At 44.2% G+C, this 22,946-nt stretch overlaps 1 protein-coding gene across 1 annotated transcript in view; it reads left to right on the forward strand.

Annotated features, from left to right (window-relative positions):
• LIPC (lipase C, hepatic type) overlaps window positions 1–16,926 on the forward strand; it is a 30,368-nt gene extending 13,442 nt beyond the window's left edge. The window contains exons 5-7 of the mRNA XM_049905773.1: window positions 10,420–10,537; window positions 12,947–13,165; window positions 16,757–16,926. Coding sequence (XP_049761730.1) covers window positions 10,420–10,537; window positions 12,947–13,165; window positions 16,757–16,868 — 449 coding nt within the window. The 3' untranslated portion in view covers window positions 16,869–16,926. The remainder of the gene's footprint in view (window positions 1–10,419; window positions 10,538–12,946; window positions 13,166–16,756) is intronic.
• Window positions 16,927–22,946: the final 6,020 nt, after the last annotated feature.

Here is a 22,946-nt window from a genome sequence, read left to right on the forward strand (position 1 = left end):
GAGTACAGCAGTAGCAGAGAATTGGGAAACAGTCGCTGAGTGAAATGTAGTAATTTATGGGCCGCTTCCATCCTCAGTCTCTCAGAGGGAACTTCCACCAGTCTGGGAGTCCTCTTTAAGGGAAGGGGGAGGTCTAATCTGTATTAAGGAAGTACTGCTTACAGAGTGCCTTATCTAATTCAATCCTCACAGCAGTCTGAAGAGAGGAATTCCCCCCCCCCCATTTTTCAGACAAGGTAACTGGGTGGAGGCGAGGGAAGTCGCCCATACCAAGAGCTTAACCACCCATGCACCATGCTGGGTGTTTTGCACAAATGATCTCATTTAATCCTCATGACAAAAGGGAGCGGTAGAGAAAGTGATATATGCTTAATTTTCCCATAAAAAGAGATTTGGAGAGCTTAGTAATCTTCTCAAGGTCACACAGGTTTTGGAGTTGTTTTTTTTTTAATCATAATTTTTTTTGTTTTTTGGGGTTTTTTGTTATTGTTGTTGTTGAAAACATACACAGCAAAACATACACCAATTCGACAATTTCTACATGTACAATTCAGTGTCATTGATTACATTCTCCGAGTTGCACAACCATTCTCACCCACTTTTTCTGACTTGTTTCTTCTCTATTACCATCAACTCACTGCTCCTTAAGTTTCCTATCTAACTTTCCAAGTTGCTGTTCTCAATTTGATCCCACATAGATAGTGCTTCAAAAGAGTATAATGCTCAAGGCAAACGTTCTTTACTGATTAAGCTAAACTGTTGTTTGGTTTAAAGTGGACATCAGCAGATCTTTTTGGTTTAAGGTTTTAAGATTATCTCAGGGCAATAGTTTCAGGGGGTCATCCAACCTCAGTGGTTCCAGAAAGTCTGGATTCTATGAGAATTTGAAATTCTGTTCCTCATTTTTCCCCCTTTTGATCAGGATTCCTCTATAGCATCTTTAAAGTGTTCAGTAATGGTAGACAAGGACACAGTTTGTGAATAGCAAATAGAATATCTGATCCCAGATGACTCAGGGTTCACTGCCCTTGCTCCTCTGGCTCCCCACTCAGCCTCCTCAGTGTGGAATGAATGCCCCTTAACTGAGTGCACCTTCAAGCCAGAGTCACTCCAGTTGTGTTTCACCTCTTCTGCCTCCTGACTGTCTCTGGCAGTAGGTCCTCTTTCCACACTCCTTTTTGCAGACTCTCTCCTCTCCATATTCTTCCTTCCCTGCACTTTCTCCCTGCACTCCAGGCCCCTCCTAGCCTGTGGGGACTTGCTTCTGCTGCTCATTCCATCCGATGAGAAGAGTCTTTTCTTCTAGTTGGTGAGATGACAAGCCAACCTGTGACCTTGGGAGTCTGTCTGTCTCTGACTTCTCTAGGCTACTTCTTTGGAAGATTCTTACTGATTTCCAGGGCGTTCCTGAGGAAGCAGTGGGTGTAACGGAAAGAGCACGGGCTTGGAATGTGGATAAGCAGTGTCCAGAAACTTGGTTTTGCTGCCAACCACGTATATGACCTTGACCTACTGACAAAACCTGTGTGGGCCTCAGTTTCCACAGCCACAAAGTGAGAGGTGTGGACAAGCATGGGAGCATAAGGGATGAACCATTAAAACTGAGACACAGGGGTGAGTCTCAAAACTTTGCCTCATGGGTCCAGCATATAGGAAAGAAATAGGCAAGGATGGGTTAACACCGGGCATTTTTATATATACCACACAACAACCCTGTGAGAGAGATTTTAACCCTCACTTTACAGGTGTGAAAACTGAGGTGCAGAGAGATTATGTTTGTCCAAGACCGCATGGTAGCAGATGGCAGAGAGAGAACTCAATTGTAGGGGTCTTCCTCTCAGATGAGGGAGGGCTCTTACTCCCTCTCCACATGAAGAGCACACAGCCCTCAGGCACCAAGCACAACGCTCCCACTCCTCACACACACACAACATAACCCTCCCACCCCTGAGATGCACACACACAACACAACCCTCCCTACACCTCACACACATAACACAACCCTCCCTACTCCTCACGCACACACACAACACAACCCTTTTTATACCTCACACACACACACTTCCTACCCCTCTTACACGCACACACACAAAACGCAATACCCTTACCTCTCACATACACACAGCACAACACTCCTTACCCCTCACATACTACACTTTACCTGTCATATACACACATAACACAACACTCCTCAGCCACCACCACCCCCCGGCCCCATACATACTCCCTCTCCGTCTCCACCCCCAGGCAGACCACAGAAGAGGCAAGTATCCCTTCCTGTAACATCGGGGCATCACATAAATGGGCAGTACCATCAAGCCCAAAGGTGATCACCAAAATAAACACATATATACATACATTTGCTCACAAAACGCTTGCTGCTCTTCCTTTAAGCCTGCTCTGGGTGGATTCCATCTCCGGCTACCTTACTGAAGGCGGCCAGGTTTTTGCCCACATTCTGGCTGGCCCTGCCAGCACTGGCTACCTGGTGCAGGAGCCCCCTGGACACCATCCTTGGGGCCCTCAATCCCAGGATCTTCAGCTTCCCTTCTGGTTAGAGGTACTTCAGATGGAGGGACAAGTCCTCAATGCTTCAAGAAAACACAAGAGATCTCATTCTTTCCATCCCCAAGAGAGAAAAATCAATACCCCGAACAAAAGGCCTCTGTAATGTTTGCAAACAGGGTCACGGTATCTCCCAGAGCCAGTGTCTAATGATTCTCAATCATTTTTTCCATGAGATATTATATATATATATATATATATATATATTTTTTTTTCTGCTTTCCTGAATTCTGCAAACAGGTGATCACAGTGGCTGCTTTCTGGAAAGAAATGAAATTTTTTTCCTGTTTAAGGGGGCCCAGGCAGCATCCCTGGAAACCCTGGCGGTGTAGTGGTTAAGAGCTACGGCTGCTAACCAAAAGGTCAGCAGTTCGAATCCACTAGGCACTCCTTGGAAACTGTGTGGGGCAGTTCTACTCTGTCCTATAGGGTTGCTATGAGTCAGGTTTTTTTTTGATTCGTTAGGCGACGTCCACACAGGATTAGAATCCAGGATGTTTAGGGTATCTGAACCCCAGGAGAATCCTCTAATGAGAGGAATCGCCACAGGTCACAGGACTCTCCCCAGACAGAGTTTGCTGAGCTCACTCAGGGTTAATGGACTATCGTGGGCTTTTTATCTTTAAGACCTGAAATGATTTCTCCTGCCAGACAGGGGACGTGTTGTGCCAGCCTTTCGGCAGTCTTAAGATCAAAAGCATTTTTCTCCAAATCAGTTTTTAAAATCCTAATGAAACATGTCATAAGGTGAAGTGAGCAGAATTACTCACAATTTTTCACATACCCTTTGTAACAGCATCATTGTCCTGGGGATGGGGGGAATGGTATGCAAATAGTCTGTTTGGTTTTTTTTTAGAGGAAAAAAGCTTACGAAAAATCCAGACTTGTGGAACAATTAACTCTTTGTATGACAGGCCCTTTCATATTTAAAAAAAAAATGTAAGTTTTCTCCAAAAAAATAATTCTCCTAGTGCAGATAATACAGGATTCCCTGTGCCATCAATTCGGCGATATGCTGTTTTTCTGGAATGTTCTTCAGCTGTCAGGGCAGGCTCCTACAGAAGTCTGCTCACCTTGGCTCCTCATGGCTTATACCTCTTTGGAGGTTCTGACCTCCTGTGTGGGTCCCACCCCTGGAAGGTGCCATTGAAGGACAAGTAATTCCATCCATAGGAGGTGAGGGCTACAGAAGCCTTCGCAATCATCAAAGGTGACCCCCCCCCCAGTTTTGCACAAGCACCTTCCCCCAGAATTGTGGAATCATAGCATTTCAGACCTGGAAATCCATCTTCTGCTACTCACAACTTAAGAAAAAGGAAAGAAAAAGCCACCTCTGGGCAGGGTCTTGAGACGTTTAGCCACTCTCTAGGGTGGGTTCTGAGGACAGGCAGGTGGGGTCTGCAGCAGTGAGACCACATGAGCATGTCATGGGGCAGACCCGTCAGGTGCTTTGCCTTCGTGGGTCCTTCCAGGCAGGTTTTGACTGCAGGATTTCTTCAAGAGCTGAAGGCTTGCTATTTGCTTTTGAAGGGCAGACTCAGTTCGCAGAACCAGAGCCTCAGGAGACAGTGGGAAGGGTCTTTTGGAATCAGTTAGCCACGTAGGCTCATACTCTGCTTCACTTCTAACTGGCAGGTGACCTCGGACTCCAGACCGAGGGTCCACTGGCCTGGATCCAGTCAGAGAAGGGGTGGGACCTTACAATGAGTGGGCAGCATTAAGGGAATCAACCAGGGTGTGGATGCACCTGAACCCAACAACAGGTCAGAGGGAGCAAGGAAAAGGAGGGATGCATGGAGAATTGGTGCCTCGGAGGAGGGGCTGCTGACAGCAGCTGTAATCGTGGGGCCCACAGTCAGGCTCCAGAACCAGGACAGGGCAGAGGAGAAACACCCTGACCTTTCTCCTCTCCTTCCTGTCGCCTCCCCACCCAGTAGTGTCACTAGGGTTGGTGTCACCCCATGCAGTAGCTCATCATGTCAACCTCCATGATAGTTACCAAAATATTGTAGCTAAAACACCTGAAAATTTGACAAAATTAGTGACTATAAAAACACCGACAGCAACAAAAACAACAGCACGTGCTCGCAGCCGGTGCAGACAAAACCACTGATTGAAAGCATCGTTGTAACTGGGTAATAATGACAGCGTATTGGAAGGCTCAAAAAGTAAATGAGCACAGAGTTTTAGCCTTGTAGGTATATTGATACATGTAAGCTGGGCTTATGAAAAATGTTTTTGTTGTTATAACTACCTACAGGGATGTTTTTATAAAAAATAATAAATTTCTGCTGAGACACTACACACAAAATTTATAGTCATTTTGGTGTCATCCACTCTGATGGTATCACCTGGTGGGATTGCCACCCCCATACCCCTCTAAGTGACACCACTGTCCCCACCCCCATCTCCTGCTGGTGCGTTCCAGTGGTGAAACCCAATCGGAAACCAGTCTGCAAGGAAACCCAGGAGATGTAGCCCATGGGGATCACCCTCCTGGAGCTCAGAGCTGGACAGAGTGGCAGAGAATAAATGGGGACAGGAAGTGGGGAGAGCAAATGGAAACTAAATTGCACGTTATCGTTGTCCCATCTTCTCATGACGACCAGAAAGGATGTATGCAAAACACCAAGTGGAGTCCCTGGGTGGTGCAAACAGTTAACGTGCTCAGCTGCTAACCAAAAGGTTGGAGGTTCAAGTCCACCCAGAGGTGCCTTGGAAGAAAGGCCTGGTGATTTACTTCCAAAAAATCATCTACTTTGACACAGACAGGATTGTGATGAGTCAGAACCGACTGAACGGCAACTGGTATACATACTGATACAAAACACTGACAATATTGCCTGGACCGCCACGAATGGAGTTTAATACAATATATGTTCCAGGCTGTTCTTCGCACAAAGAGCTCATCAAGTACTCCTTTGACAGCTAATGGATGCCGTGCACTTGTGGGGATGCAAGTATTACTCTGACCCCAAGCTGCCTTCTGAGAGGTGACATGGGCAGGGATACCCACAGGACAAGGCAGAAGTGACAAGGGCCACGTGGTGACTCTGCCTTCCAGGTTGCCAGCTCCCCCAAAGCCAGGACCATGGCTTCTATTTCTCTTGTTTTCTTCTTAAATACTTCCAAAAAAGCTTTTTCGTTTTCCAATCAATTTCTAATTAGAATACATGCTTACTGTAGAAAACATGGAACTTGCAAAAAAACAGAAAGAGAATTAAAATGATCTCTCTTCTCTCTCCAGAAATACACATTGTCAGTATTTTTGTGAATTCCCCCACTTTCACGCACACTGTTTCACAGAGTTGCTCGCATACTAGGTACACAGCTTTGTGTTCTCACTGGCTCCCCCCACTTCTTTCATAAGCATTGAAATCTTTCCAAAAATATCTTTTAACGGCTTCATAGGAGTGTATCACATGGTTGGGAATGTGAACTCAGAATCAACAGACTAACTTCTAATTGCGGCTTCACCAGTTATTAGCTGCGTGACGCTGGACCAGTTACTTAACTTCTGAGCCTCAGCGTCCTCATTTGTAAAATGATACGGGAGGGAGGTTAGAGCAGGCACCTTGTAAAGTTGTTGTAAAAATAAATAAGTTAATTATGCAAAAAGGTTAGTGTCTGGGACACAGTGAAGAGTAAACAGCAGTTATGACGATTGTTGGAAACACTGGTAGCGTAGTGTTTAAGTGCTATGGCTGCTAACCACGAGGTTGGCAGTTCAAATCCACCAGGTGCTCCTTGGAAACTCTATGGGGCAGTTCTACTCTGTCCTATAGGGTTGCTATGAGTCAGAATCAACTTGACGGCAACGGGTTTGGTTTGGTATTATGGCTGTCATTACTGTTCCTCTACTACTAAATGTTTACAATGTGTCTGGTTTGTTTCTAAATAAATAATTCTGTTATGATGGCTTCGAATTTAAATCTTTTTCACATTTCAACTTTTTCCTCAGGGTATATAAAGCTATTGGTCCCAGGTATTTAAGAGTTCAGATTCTAGAGCCAGGCTGCCTGGGCTCCCATCCCACCCAGGCTACTTGCTAGCTGTGTTATCCCAGAAAAGTCACTTAATTTCTTTGTTTCCATTTCCTCATCTATGAAATAAGATAATAACAGTTGTGAGGTTGTTGTGAGGATTACATCAAATACGAGATGCCCAGCAGCTGGCACGTGGTAAATGCATAATAAATATTAGGCATCGTTATTATTCATACTTATTGCCAATTATGGAGCTGTGGTGGCACTGTGGTTAAGGAGCTCAGCTGCTAACCTAAAGGTCAACAGTTTGAATCCACCAGCCACTTCTTGGTAACACTATGAGGCACTTCTACTCTGTCCTATAGGGTTGCTGTGAGTCAGAATGGACTTGATGGCAATGGGTTTGGTTTGGTTGGTATTGCAATTACACTTCCACTCATTTATCCCCACTGCACTGGGCTGAGCACACATAGACTTCCAATTAATACCTATTGAATGGAATTGAAAATTGCTTGCCATGAGCATTCCTTGAGTATTCTGGAAGATGCCTGTCCTGTCCACATCACCTTCCTCCCCACACCAAAAGCCTGTGGCCTGTGTCTTTGGAAGGGGCCTCGGTTGGACCTATAACACTACTTGTTACACAGTTCCCTTGACAGACCCTGAATAGTGTAAGACCTCTCCAGAGATTTCTGGAATCATAGGCCAGAATCCCTGTTCTGTTGCTGTGATGCAAGAGCTTGGGGGCCCTTCCTGCACCTTGGGTCCACAGTCTCACTGTCTTGAGGATATCAAACTGGTTTGTCATGCGACGTCCACACAGGATTAGAATCCAGGATGTTTAGGGTGTCTGAACCCCAGGAGAATCCTCTAACTAGAGGACTCTCTACAGGTCACACAACTCTCCCCAGACAGAGTTTGCTGAGCTCACTTGGGGTTAATGGACTATCATGGGCTTTTTGTCTTTAAGACCTGAAATAATTTCTCCTGCCAGACAGGGAACGTGCTGTGGATGTCAGCACCTATGTGTACGTGGCACCATGCTCAGTGCTAGATGCTACCTGAGCTAGCTCTCACCTACAGCAGAAAGCTCTTGACTTGGGGAACCCAAGGTCAAGAAGGGGAGAGTGTTGACGTTTCATGAGGTTGGCAACCAATGTCACAAAACATTATGTATCTTGTTTAATGAGAAACTTATTTGCTGTGTAAACCTTCGTCTAAAGTACAATAAAAAAAAAAATTTACTAGAAAGAAAGAAAGCTCTTGTCCTGCAAATCAACTCCTAGTATTTGGTTAGTGTTCTGAACATAAATAAACACAATCATCTGGTGCTTCAAAGAGGACCTCTTAAGTAAACACAAGCAATGCCTTCCCCAGACACATGAGCAAATCCACCACAAACCCAAATGGGGAGACTGATTTATGCCAAAGGGTGGGGTTGTGTCAACAGTCCAGAACCCAGCGATACAGGCATACCAGGATGCTGCAGCTGGCGTGTTGGTGTCATACTGTTAGCAACAGCTGCCTCTAGGCTTGGCATGCAGCTACCAACCTCCAGTGGAGATGGCCCCACTTGGGAGTTAGATGGATTCACGAAGATGATGGATTCCCACACGCTGCCTGCAGATGGATGGCCTGGTGGCTTGTTACCATTATCTGTGGTTTCCAGTAGGAATTCTCCCATGACAAAGCTTGAAACCCAAGTCTCCAATTCTCAGAGGTGGTTTTCATCTTGCTTGGTGCTAATTTGGAGCCCTGGTGGTACAGTGGTTAAGATCTTGGCTGCTAACCAAAAGGTGAGCAGTTCGAATCCAGCAGCTACTCCTTGGAAACCCTCTGAGGCAATTCTATTCTGTCCTATAGGGTTGCTATGAGTCAGAACCAAACCAGCAATGGGTTTGGTTTTTGGATTTTTTTTTTTTTTTTTTTTGAGTAAGCAAGGCAGATAAACCGCAAGCATACCATAAACCCCCTGTCCTTTGCCCAGGGCAGACAGTAATCTTCCCAAGAGCCTGACACAATCTCCAAGTCCATATCAACACAGGGCTTTAGGCAGTCACTAGCAGCCAAATGGAATTGACACGCCATTTTAAAATGTTTGTAATTTTGGAGCTAGAACATACAGTTTAGAGAACATGGTGACGGCAAGAAAACAGAATCCAAGCAGCTGATGGCCACTTTGGAATAAGGTGGGGTAAATTTAAAACCACCCACAGCTGGTGGATGGGACAAGGCAGGCTGAGCGCCAGGCCAGCTGGGAGCCTTGCAATAAATAGGTTCAGGGAGGTGAAGAGCATAGATGCTGCTATGTGACTTTGAGCAAGTGGCTTCTCTGTCTGACCCCTGTTTTCTTTCTTATAAAATGGGATGATAGCAACAATGCCTGCCTCATAGGGTTGTCATGATGTAAAAATGAGATGCAGGGTTCGGTGTTTACACAGTACCTGCCTCATGGTAAGCAATTTCACTTTTATTAATTAAACATAGGATTTATTTATACAAAGAAAAATAAGTCACTGTCTTCTATTCAACCCAGCAGAAGGACATTCTAGACATTTGATAGGACAGGAAATTCTAGGCCCAGGTCCCAGAACGAGAATTAACTTCTTTACATCGGGAAATGTGCTAGTTAAGCCCCACAGAGCTGGTTCCCAGGATCTGCCCCAGAATACTGAGGAGTGGGCATTAGGGCCTATACTTGGTGAAGTTAGTGCCACTTGGAAACTGACCTCATCAGGTAGAGGCAAAGCTCAAAATGGCGGTGTAGTCTCTGCCTTTGTCAGCCGCCACAAATGACTTATTTCCAACACCAACTACCTAGAGTTAGGCCAGGCTCCATAGATTAAGGGCACAGTCCTCCAGGCTGCTAAGTCTGCCCAAGACTTCAGACACCTGCTACAAGTTCGGGGGGTCCCAGAGCCACCCTCACTTCTGGCCAACTAGCTCCAAATTCAGCGTTTCCCATTACTCCTTCAGGTTTGGTAGTTCACTAAAACCACTCAGAGAACTCAGGAAAGTGCTAGATTAAAACGTAATTATTATTATAACAAAACGATGAATCAGAACCAGCCAAAGGGACAGGTCTGGAAGGGTCCCAAATGGGAAGCTTCCATGTCCCTAGGGGTTTGTCACCCACCCAGCACACTGATGTACACAGAATATTGTCACGCAGGGAAGGTGACCCAAGCCTCAGTGTCCGAGTTTTCATTGAGGCTTCATTACTCAGGCATGACTGACTGAATCATTGGCCATGTGATTGAACACAGTCTCTAGCTAATACCAAGTGACTCAAAGCTCCAAGCCTGGAATCACATGGTTGGTCTTTCTGGGGCCCAGTTCCCCCTTAATTGTCTCATTAGGATGAACTATAGAGGGGCCCACCATGAACAGCAAAGACTCTCCAATTCCTCAGGAAATTCCAAGGATTTGGAGGTTACCTCCCAGGAAGTTGGAACAAAGGTCAGCCAGATTATTTACCGCACAGGTACCTTTACTACACAGGTACCTAGAAGGTATGTATCCTCTGATTTACAGAATGAGGCCCTTGCCAAACATATGACATATTCCAGCAGGATTTGCATCCAGAATTCAGCAAGGGTCCACATATGCTACACTTCCATTCTGTCTTGTTAAGTTATACTTGTTTTTATTATATCACAAGCACAACGTAAGTCCTCTCTAGGCGTTCAGAAAACACAGAGAGGCAAAAAGAAGAAAATAAAAAGCATTCATAATCCTACTTCCTGGGAAAAAAATGTTAACATTTTGGTACTTATCCATCCAGATTTTTCTCTCTGCATTTTAAAATTGTATGGTTTATATATAAAATCTTTAATAAAAGTTGCTGCTTTAATTTCTCTCTCTCTAGTTTATCACTACCAGTTCAAGATCCAGTTCATCAACCAAATGGAGAAGCCAGTAGAACCCACTTTCACCATGTGGCTTCTCGGAGCCAAGGAGGAAATGCAGAAAATCCCCATCACCCTGTAAGTGTGCCAGGGAGCCCATCTGGGGTGACAACACGCTTATTTCTGTCACAGGGTCTAGATGGACTTTGCACCTTTCAAGGGGGAGGCCAGATGCACCTTACTTTTCTCAGCCCATACGACCCCCCAGACGTCCTGTCAGAGGGGACATTCACCAAGTCCCCACCTTGTCTTCCCTCTCCAGTGTTGCCCTAGTACCACTGACGGCTTATGTTAGCACTTCGTGTGTGTGATGGGATAACCCAAGGTGGGTGAGAGAGTGGGAAGCAAGGATGGCCTGGTCAATGTCTGCAGTGCAGGGAGGCGTGGTGAGGGCAGGCCAGGCGTCATCAAGGCCCTGAGCATCTTCCCAGTGAGTTCTGAAAACCATAGCCTGTTCAGCTGGGCACTGTGAAAACAAAAATCATATTATGCCAGTAATGGAAATGGAAGTTTACTTAACATACGATTTGCAAATCAGGATAATATTTTGATTATAAGTGTTCTGGAGATGAAAAGAACTTCCAGAATTCTTAGTCCACATCTTTTCAGCATTTCCATGAAAAAGGGGCTGGAACAGAACTGACCAGACAGAATAGAACAGACAATTTGTGGTCAGGAAGAATTTCATACAGCACTGTCTTGAAGAGCAATTAAAATAATTACTGATTTACCCTAAAATATAGCTCCCGGTGTGACCTTTGAAGTCTTCTGTTTCCTGAAACTGACTGAATTCTTCTGAACAGCACAATGCCCAAGGCAAACAGTCTTAGATTATTAGTCTATCTAGACCTTTGCTTGACTCAAAGGTGACTCTTTAGTTTCTTCAAGGCTCAAGGTTCAAAAGAAACCTAAGGGCAAATGACCTGTGTGGTCACCCCAACTCCACAGACCCAGAAATCTGAATTCCAAGAGTATCAAAACCATGTCTCAGTACAAAATTTTAATTTCAGTCAGCTGGCCCTGCCAGCCCTCTCCATCTGTCCTTCATTCTTGCCTTAGCTATCTAGTGCTGCTGTAACAGAAATACCACAAGTGGATGACTTCAACAAACAGAAGTCTGTTTTCTCATAGTTTAGGAGGCTAGAAGTCCAGATTCAGGGCACCGGATCTAGGGGAAGGCGTTCTGTCTGTCGGCTCTGAGAAATCCTCATCTCAGCTCTTGGGAATCTCCCCTTGCCATATGCCCCGCCCCTCTGCTTCTCTCTGTGCCTAATCCTTTCTTTTTATCTTTTTATATCTCAGGTCATTAAGTTTAAGACACACCCTACACTGATATGGCCTCATTAACATAACAAAGGGAGACCTATTTCCAAATGGGATTACATCCACAGGAACAACCAGGGTTAGGAGTCCGACACATATTTTGTGGGGACACAATTCAATCCATAACAACCCTGTTACACACCTGTTCATAACACAAGCAGTGGTCTCACAGCCCCTCACTCAGAGGCACACTTGTCAGAAAGGGCCCAGTAGACACCCAGTGTCTCAATCCTCAGCATGGGCTTTCTCTGGGAGGTGGCACCAGCCCTTTACCCACTCCAGCAGTCCTCAACTTCCTGAAAACTGCCTGCCTTGGATCTCTGATTACACACTGATCCAGTCAGCCAGCAACAAGGTGTTAGTGGTCCACCCTAGAGATAGTGGGGCCCTGTCCTCAGGACGCCACTGCCCCAGGAGGAGGGCTGGATCCCCACGGGATTCTTCACAACATTCTGCAGGAAGAGCTAGGATGAGCTGAGCATGGGACCCTGCATCCTCATCTTCCCTAAATCCTGCCCCAGGGGAGACTCTAAACAGTGGGGTGGCATCTGGCAGCTCCTTCAACACCTTGTGAGGATAGCTGTCTAATGAGTAAAGCTGATAATTATACCTGAGTCTGCATTCAAATCTTGCCCCAAATTTGTGCATCCTTTTCATATGTGGTTTTCTATTATTGCTATGCTTTGCTGTTTTAATAGAAATTTCTACTTATATGGAAAACAAAGAAGCACTGCTGGGGGAAGAAAAGAGTGTGGTGTGGGTCTACTGTGTTAACCAAACCTACAGAGAACTCAGCAGTCCAGGGGCCATTACTGAAGCCACTCTCTCATCGGGAAGAGCTTTTCTGACTCGTTTACCTAGAAGCTAAGAAACAGCCTGAGCTAAACGAAGGCAACTAAATTCATTACTGCAGGACTCTCAGAGCCTTTTTAATATGCTAACACAACACAGGAAATAGCATGGTTTTCCCAGTTTTATTGGTCTGGAAAACCCTTTTTCCTCTGGCACACCTATTGCTATCTCTCTGTATCTCTGTTGAACACCTGTTTGCCACAAAAAAGACCATCCCAGGTAACTCATGCAAACTTAACACATCCTGAATGTACCTAAGTATCACTTTGCTATCACCAATAAACTGTGTCTGATTTCCTTTGTATCTTCAAGGGGCGGAGGAATTACAAGTAATAAAACCTACTCCTTTCTAATCACTCTGGATGTTGATATCGGCGAACTGATCATGATCAAGTTCAAGCAGGAAAACAGCGCCATATGGGCCAACGTCTGGAACACAGTCCAAACCATCATCCCATGGGGCACAGAGCCCCACTACTCAGGTCTCCTTCTGAAGACCATCAAAGTCAAAGCAGGAGAAACCCAGCAAAGGTGACTGGTGATTTGACCTCCTCCTAACAGATATTGAGCACTACACGTGCCAGGCACTTCACAATTTAATACTTACAGTCTGTACTGGTTGTTGTGAAGTTGTTATTATGCCCTAATGATAGAGTATAAACACTCAGAAAGGTGATGTGACCATCCCAAGATCACAGAGCAGTAGGTGGAAGCAGGAGTGGATTAACCAGTAAATCAGGTACGCACCAGCTTTCAGTAAGCCAGGTACACACAGGTTTAATTGTCTTTACTTACTAACCTGTAGTGCACAATTTAACATGGCTTTCACCACATCTTTGATATGGTGAAAAACAGGTGAAATTGTGCAGTATAGATTAGTAAGTAATCACAAGTAAGCCTGTGCATACCTTGCTTATTGGGTAATCCGTCCCGGGGTGGAAGGACCAGGATTTGAACCCAGGGCTGCTGATTCCCAGTCTAGCCTCTTCCCACTGCCAATGGTTAATGGCTACCTGCCTCAGGAGCTTGAGCCCAGTGCTTCTCCAGCATCATCGGGGCTGCTCCACAGACCTCACTTTGAGTGGCAAGGACCTAGATGTGACATTTCTTCGTCATTGTTTACCCAGAGAAAGACTTTTAACAGATCACATCTCAAAATCTCAATTTACCTCTCTCTCTGGTGGTGCCTTTCAAATCTTAGAGTGTCTCAGAGCCACTGGGAAGCTTATTAAATACGCAGAATTCCCAGATCCACCTGTAGAGCTTCTGATTCATTGCACCTGTGAAGGAGGTGGGGCGGGCACATTTTTAATAAGGGTCCCAAGAAATTCTGGTGTGGACCAATCTTCAGTAACCAAGTGCTGTTGAGTTGACCCTGACTCATGGAGACCCCATGTGTGTCAGAGCTGAACTGTGCTCCACAGGGTTTTCGGTAGCTGATTTTTTGGAAGTAGATCTCTAGTCCTTTCTTCCAAGGTGCCTCTAGGTGGACTCGAACCTCCAATTTTTTTGTTAGCAGCTGAGCCACTAACCATCTGTATCATTCCAATGTGGACCAGTAGACTGCTGTGTGTGATTCAACATCTCCGCTGGCCCCAAAGCCCCAGGGCCAATAAGGGCTGGAAGGGGGAGCAGGGAGTAAGAAAAGGAGGGCGTCCAGCACCTCCTACAGTTTTCCCAGCAGAGCAGAGGGATGCCCCCGGCCACCATGCTTGTCTATAGCTCTGTAGTTCTCCAGGAAAAAAAGGATCCTGTCCTTCCCCAGACCCTCTCCAATCTCCTCCCCGTTTCCTGGAACCCTGTTTGTCCTCTCACACCTCCTTTGTTGGGAAGCCCATTTCCCTCGTTGGCAGCCTCTAACCTCCAAATTACATGCCTCCCTCACCCTCAGATTTCACTGGCCCATGGCAGATTTATGCTGCCTAAGTCCCTTACACAACCGCATGCTAAGATTTTATCTCCCTGGGAGACACAGTCCTGGCAATTACTAAGAACATATTCTGCGGTCTGCCAACAGATTTCTCCACACGATCAATTTGAGAAAATTAAACTGCTTCTCTCCTCTCATACACTTGGCCTTCTTGCCTGGCTTTTTGGCCCCTTAGAACACTGCTGCTTCTCAGCACCACCCCTCAGTTCTGGAAGCTGTTCGCCACCACCATCTAGGCGACACGACCTGAAGAGCCGTAGACAACACACTCCCTCCCCACCGGTGCAGGCCCACACAACTGACGAAGGATGAGTCCCTACTGCACAGCTGGCATTGGACTGGGTGCCTTGTGCCCATCAGTCTCATTTAATCTTCCAAATCGCCCTCTGAAATGGGTAGTATGCCCGGTGCAGATTAGGAACCTGAGGCTCATGGACATTACCAGCTTGGGGACATAGTTAATAATTGTCTGAGCCCAGATCTGACTCAGGTTTCCAAGAGAGATCCTTCCTTCATTAGTGTTGGTGGTGGTGGTGCCATCAAGTTGATTCCAAAATATTTTTTTTAAGCAATAACTACCGAGTTCCTCCTATGTGTCTACACGGTACCAGGTACCACTGGGGGACACCAAACAAATCCAAGTTGTGGCTTTCAGTATAAAGAAACTTCAGAACCTAATGAAAAAATGAGAGGCCTCCATTTTACTAATAGGGTGTGACATCCCTGTGCTTCTTGAAATTTAATGTGTGCGAGGATCACCTGGATGTCGTGTTAAAATGCAGGGTCTGCTTCAAGAGGTCTGGGGTGGGGCCTGAGATTCCACATTTCTAACAAACTCCCAGGTGATGCCAAGGCTGCTGGTCCATGGACCACACTTCCCTTAGCCATTCCTGAAGCCTAGGCAGTCTGAGAAGGACATCAGTTCAGGTCGTTGGGTTGGCACTGTGCTGTGAGGATATACAGGGCTTTGTGTAAGCTCAGAGCATTCGCAGGAGCTAGGCACTGATCAAAGCAGCATGGCAGACAGAATCAGACACTCCAGCGGTTGGTCCTCAACTCAAATTTTGACTCCACAGCTTGCCATTGAGTGGCCACAGACTATCACTTTGCCTCTCTGAGACTCAATTTTTCTAGCCATAGATGGGAATGATACTACCAGTTTTCTAATACCCTCTACAAATGAAAATCCCTAAGCCAGGGTACAAACACTAAGCCTTATACTCTAAATCTCTCTGCTAACTGCAAGAAATTTTTTAAAAAGGAGGAATTCAACGTGAGGTGGTTTTCCTGCACCAAAAGGCACAACATCGAGGGTGAGCAGAGTCTGCTGTCAGGGTGAAAAAAAAGGACAAAAGTACCACACCTACAACAGGACGTGACAAGGGACTGGCTAAACATAGTGAAAAGATGCTCAATTTCTGCAGTAATCATATTCACATACTACTCATAACAGTGTTTTAATTTAGCAAAGACTTGACCTTAGATGCAATACAAAGGAAAAAAAAACCATAAACTAGAATTCTCTGTGACTGTTGTTTTTTTAAGCCGATGCAATTGGAGTTAGTAACATAAAATGGCATCTCAGGACAAGCTAATGGTCAAAGGAGTCTAGCAGTTGGTCTCCAAGAAAGACTCAAAGCTCATAGTGGGTGTCTGTGGCTAGACAGTGTCTGCACCCATGAGGAGAAGAGGCAGGGCTTCCAATGCTGGGCTAGGCAGGGGGCTGACGGCAGTGGCCTCGTCCCCAGGGACCTTTAAGAATGGCATTGACAGACCGGAGCGTGTTGAAAGAAGGAAGGCTGGGGAGTTCCGCCTGCCTTTGAGAAACAGTTGAAGGAACTGAAAATGTTTGTCCTGGAGCCAGGGCATGTAATGAAAGAAACCACACTTACCCTCCAATCCTTGATGCTCAGTTATGAGAGAGAACAAAGGAGGGATGCCCCTGGGACCCTCTGTTCTTAAAGAATTCAAACCACCTCAGTGCAAAGCCCCAGGAAGCCTTAGACCATTGCTTTCACTGAATTAGGTTTTGTTTTTCTCTGAAGTTATAAAAATATTTGTGAGCATAAGAATCTAATTAAAGAAACAACATTGCGTGCCTTACATAAATTGAGTATTTGACAAAGGATGAGACACTTCAGTGAGTTCCATCTAAAACTTAATGTGGCATTCGCTTTATGTTTTCTTTTCAGAATGACATTTTGCTCAGAAAACACGCAGGATCTACTACTTCACCCAGCCCAGGAGAAAATCTTTGTGAGATGTGAAGTCAACTCTAAAAAACGGAAGCAAAAGATCAGATGAGCCCTCTTGAAGATCCAGTGTAAAGAATAAACGAATCTTATTCCTCATCTGGGGTGTAACAAACCCCCAACAAAGTAATATGAAGAATTTTGCATAAAGTTTAAAAGTAAAGGAGGCACGTTTCACTATTGTAAACTGAGCTTTTAAAAACTGCATTCTACAACTATTGTCAAATATTAGTGTAACTAAAAAGTTCCCAGTGCTACCTCTGGTTGAATGGTAATGTATGCAAATCAGTACAGATGTAAGAGCCATTTTAGATCCAAGTTGTTCTAATTTAAAATGTCTTTTACAATTAAGTCAAATTTTCTGCACTTCCTAACTAGTTAATGCTGAGCATTTTTTGAGCCTTGCTGGAAAGGTACTTCTCGGTTACATAATTAGCATGTCAATAAAGGGCAATCCCAATAAATCACTAATGGTATGACTCAACGGCACTGGGTTGTTTTTTTTTTTATGTTACACCATGAGTGCACACCTTTTAAGATAGGACGACTCACTGAAAGAGGAACAATTCTAATTAACCTAATAGTTGTCATCATACATGTAATACTCATTTAGCTGAACCAAACCCATAGGAGTAGAATTCTGCCCAAACTGCTAATGATACCGATGAGAGGTGGACAGTAGGTCATCTTAGTAATTAAATGACCAGTCGCATAAATACAACTTTCCTCTCTCACTAATGCTTGCAATGAAAGCTAACAGAAAACCTGGGATAGCTAAAGAGATATGAAACCTCACACCGTCCAATAAATGAAGTAGTGATGTTTGGTCAGCACTTTCCCACACGGAGCTCTTGACAGAAGTAGATGCTAGATACAGGAATCACTTGGAGGTGTGTGGCCAGTGACTGGGAGAGGAGGAAACCGCTCTGCACTTTACACAGGCTACCCCGCCATTTACACAGGCTTGGCTGTGCACAGCTTCTAATTCACATTCTCTTCGCTGGAGAGATGTCTACCTCTGACTAAAACAACTCCAGATTATCTTGCGTGATTCATTGTATTTCCCTGCGAAGGACATCTAAAACTAAATGGGCTGGCGGAGGGGGGGGGGGGACAGAAACACCAGCTGGCAGGTGTTTCAGAATGAAGCATCCCGATCCGAATGCTAACCTTACCTGCAAAAGAACTTGTCCCACTTTTAGCTAAAGTGCATGTGCGTGTGTCTAGATGGATAAATATTAAAGTGAACAATACTTTGCATTACGTCTAAAATACTAAGGTTTACAATAAAACCACGTTTGCATTGGATTGGCACGTTTTATCATTATTTAACATACCCCAGCCAACATACTACTTTTTAAAAAACTACCTGAGAACACTCCTTGCTAGCCATCCTGGAGAATATGTTTACGTGTACACCAGGATACGTGTGCCAGCATATTCATCTCAGCTTTGAAAGAGTCAAAGGCAGAAACGCCCAAACGCCCACTGGTAGAACGCATACATGAACTGTGGTGTATTCTTACTAAAGGAATGTTACACCGCAATGAAAAATGAACCAAAGCTACAGGCAGAAGATAGGGCTGGGACCAGGGGCAGGCAGTGAGGGGCCTCCAGAGCAAAATTTCAGGAGGTATTTACCCACTGGTTCGTACACTTGCACAGAGACACACAAAATAAAGTACAAAACATGAAAACTAAACTACATTGCAAGGGATGGATAAATGGGTAGTAAAACTATAAAGAGGATCCCTGTTGGTACAATGGTTAAGCACTCAGCTGCTCACCTAAAGGTCAGCAGTTCGAACCCACCAGCTGCTGCTCCTCAGGAGAAGATATGGTGCTCTGCTTCTGTAAAGATCACAGCCTTGGAAACCCCATGGGGCCATTCTATTCTGTCCTATGGGGTCACTACGGGTCAGAACTGACTCAACAAAAATGGGTTTGGTTTTTAGAAAACTATAAAGAAAAGCAATAAAATCATTACCACAGAAGTGAGCCTCGTGGTAACTCCAGGAAAGAGGAAGGACAGACCAGGTTCCACATGCCAACAATATTCTACTTATTCTGGGTGGTGGTTATAGTGTTCACTTTTATAACCACTCTTTAAACGGTACGTCTATAATTCATACACTTTTGGATATGACTGTCACATTTCACAATATGCAAAAAATAAAAGAAAAAAAACCCCAATGCTGTCGAGTCGATTCAGGGCGAAGTTAAAACATTTTTCTAAGACTGTGTAAATGCACTTCAACATAAGTATAATTTCCCAGGAGATATAATTAGAAGTTATTTCATCTTTAGTAAGAACATGTGAAGTGACAGAGCATGTCATGACATTTTGGGCAGAATTCAATGAGCCAGCAATATGAGAAACGATGAACTGGAGCACTTCAAACTCCTCTTGGTGGGTCCAAATCTGGTTGCCAATGCTGTTTTCAGTGGATTATTTCCACTTGGGAAGACACGCTCATGGACGTCACATTTTCTGAAGTATATTTCTGTAGAGAAGTCAAGTAGGGAGACTGAATAACTCAGCCACATCTGTTCATTGCATACACAAAATGCCTACTCGTACACTGATTATACATACCTCTCTCCAAAGAATATGCATCGTGAGCCACTCTGGAAAGATCATGCTAGCGTCTTGCCTTTCAGGGCCTGTCTGCGCCCTTACTTGTAAGAGAACACAAGGACAGAGATGGAGCGCCGATTATACCGCAGCGGGCTCTTTGAGGTGGGTGACGTCAGAGAGAAGGAAACAAGCACTCCATTCTACATTAAAATAAGTGCGCTCTCTCACGTAGCAAAGCTAATCGTCCTCCATGCTTACCTTGGGTAACGCTGGCCAAGAAGACTGCAAGCTTCGACTGCAGTTACGTACTCTGGGGTGGCAAAGCATAGAGCCCAGATTGAGGCAAGTCAGACAGATGAAAAACAAACCAAGCAAGGGGAAAACTAAAGGAAGTCCAGGCTCTCCATCCCAAAAGTCATTATCTACCTGCTAACTGTATATTCTGCTAAGCACTCCTACTCAAATCCCAGCGATTCGTACATCACTGGCAGTCCTCAACACACCTCCTTCCTTCCCATTTCTGCCTTTTCTTACACTTCTCTCTTCCTCTGTCCTCCAGATTTCCCTCCTCCCTGCAGAACTGAATCCTGTTTATCTATCCAAAACCTGAACCAAACCCATTGCCATTGAGTCAATTCCACCTCATAGAGACCATATAGTGACCTTATTGACCCTATAGGACAGAGTAGAACTGCCCCATCGGGTTTCTGAGGAGTGGCTGGTGGATTCAAACTGCTGACCTTTTGGTTAGCAGACTGAGTTATTATCCACTGAGTCACTAGGGCCCCTCTCATGATACATCATGAAATAAAAACAAATTAAAACAAGCTGCAATCAATATAGGTACTATGACTCTACCGCAAAAGCTTCTTTTTTCTTCATTATGAGTATTCATATAAGTCAGGAGGTACTGATCTTTTTTGAATTTCTTTATGCACACGAGCTGAATATTTTTGTATAAATAGAATTATGTCTTATGCACTTGGAGGGGGTAATGCAATCTTTTCCCCACTCTTTTCTCGGGTCAACACCCACATACTCCCTATCCCCCGACCCATGTTAACAATTTGTTGTGAACTCTGGAATTTTTCTATGGTTGTATGTTGTCCAGGGATCAGTCCCTGGAGAAGGACATCATGCTTGGCAGAGTACAGGGTCAGCAGAAAAGAGGAAGACCCTCAACAAGGTGGACTGACACAGTGGCTGCAACAATGAGCTCAAGCATAACAATGACTGTGAGGATGGCGCAGGACCAGGCAGTGTTTCGTTCTGTTGTGCATAGGGTCGCTATGAGTCAGAACCGACTCGACGGCACCTAACGACAACAACAACATGTTGTTGAAGCTGCTGTTAGGTGCAGTCAAGTCGATTTTGACTCAGTGACCCTGTGTGTCAGAGTAGAGCTGCCCCAGAGGATTTTCTAGGCTGTAATCTTTACAGAAGCAGATCACTAGGTCTTGGGTCCATAGAGATGGGTGGGTTGGAACAAAAAACCTTTTGGTTAGCAGCTGAGCGCTTAACCACTGGGCCACAAGGCTCCTCAGTGGTCATACAGGCAAACATATATATGTATTCTCATATAGGGTAAATTGTCATTGTTTTACAAAAACATAATCATACATCCTTCACATCAAATTGATTTTCTTACTCAACAATACCTTCTGAAATCTTTCTAGGCCAACTGGTACTGCCTATTATTTTTAATGGCTGCATAATACCCCACGCTGTACAGGTATCCTAATTTATTCATTCTACTACTGATGTGGCTTCGCTTTGCTTTCAGTTTTTGCCCCTCTGAAAACTGCTGCTTATACCGATTTATGGGAAATATTTCTAGGAGCGGAATAGATTTTTTATTTTAATAGATGTTGCCATAGCGCTTCCTAAGACACTGCAGCAATTTGCAGCCCCTCTGGCAGTGATGAGTGCCTGTCTCCCTGCTCACCACCCACTCCCAGGCAGAAATGTTTGTTGCTGACTTTCGTCTTTGCCAGTGTGAGGTGTGTAAGTGATGACCGCATGGTAACCTTACAGTGCACTACCCACTATTGTGGAAAACCCTGATGGTGTAGTGGTTAAGTGCTACGGCTGTGAACCAAATCCACCAGGGACTCCTTGGAAACGCTATGGGGCAGTTCTACTCTGTCCTGTAGGGTCGCTATGAGTCAGAATTGACTTGACGTCAACGGATCTACCTACTATTGAGTTTGAGAATCTTTACTGTGAATTAGTCCTTCGTATTCCATTTCGTTAGAACATTTGTTTTTTTCTTGTCTATTTGTAAAAACGGTAACCCTGGTGGCATTGTGGTAAAGTGCTAAGGCTGCTAACCAAAGGGTCAGCAGTTCGAATCCACCAGGCGCTCCTTGGGAACTCTATGGGGCAGTTCTACTCTGTCCTATAGAGTCGCTATGAGTCAGACTTGACTCGATGGCAGTGGGTTATTTGTAAAAACTACTTTTATGGAATATACTAGTCCTTTCTTTCAGCTAGTTTGCAAATACTTTTCCAAATCTATTCCTTCATTGATTTTAATTATATATTATTTAATATAGAGTAGTTTCACCTTATTATTTTAGGTCAAATAAGTAACATTTTTTAAGATAACTTAGATTTCTTATCTTGGCTAAACTCTCTCATCCTTGAATTGGAAATTATACAAACGGAAGATTTTTCCGCTCGCTTTTGTCCCTTAAAGGTTTTAATCCATCTGAAATTTATTTTTGTATATAGTATAAGATAAAGGGTGAACTTTATTTTCATCTATATGGATAAACAGTTGAGCCAATGCTATTTGTTAAGTAAATATTTTCATTCTGAGCCGAGATCCCACTTTTATCATAAATTTAAAATTATCATACATGCTAGGAACTATACCTTAATTCTTTATTTTGCTCCATTAATCTCATCATTTATTTTTATACTGATCGTATTTAATTGACTCCAAAGTCTTTCAGCGCTCCTTACTTGTTTACAGGGGCTTTATAATGTATTCTCACACCGCAAGTCTCCTCAGTACTCTTCCTTTTCACACCCCTCCCCCCGGTTTTTTTTTTTTTTTTTTTAATACTCTCAGTCATCTAGTCTTTCACATGGACTTTAAGGCAATTTTATCCAATTGTCCTAAAATCCCCATTGGGACTCTAATTGAGAATCACGTGAAACAGAGAAATTTGTGTAAGGACAGTTGACCTTTCTATTATATGAGGTCTTCTGGTCCAGGAGCATTGTATGGACTCCATTTGTTCAGATCTTGTTTCATGTCCTTCAATAAAATTTTATATATTTTTTTAAATTTTCATTTATTCCTAGGTATTTCTAAGCTTTTGTCTCTATTTCAAATGGAATCTTTTATTCTATTTCACCTTATTGGGGATTATTACAAGTATATATGACAGATTTGGAGTTTTGTTTATTTGTCCAGTTTTTCAAATTCTCTTTTTTTTTTTAACTGAAATCTTATAATGTTCAATCACTTCATCACTGAAAGACAATATGCACTGATTATTTCATTTGTTCACTTATGGGTTTGTCAGAAACTCCAAGGCAAAG

The sequence above is a fragment of the Elephas maximus genome, chromosome 13 (assembly GCF_024166365.1).
Source record: "Elephas maximus indicus isolate mEleMax1 chromosome 13, mEleMax1 primary haplotype, whole genome shotgun sequence".
Lineage (NCBI taxonomy): Eukaryota > Metazoa > Chordata > Mammalia > Proboscidea > Elephantidae > Elephas > Elephas maximus.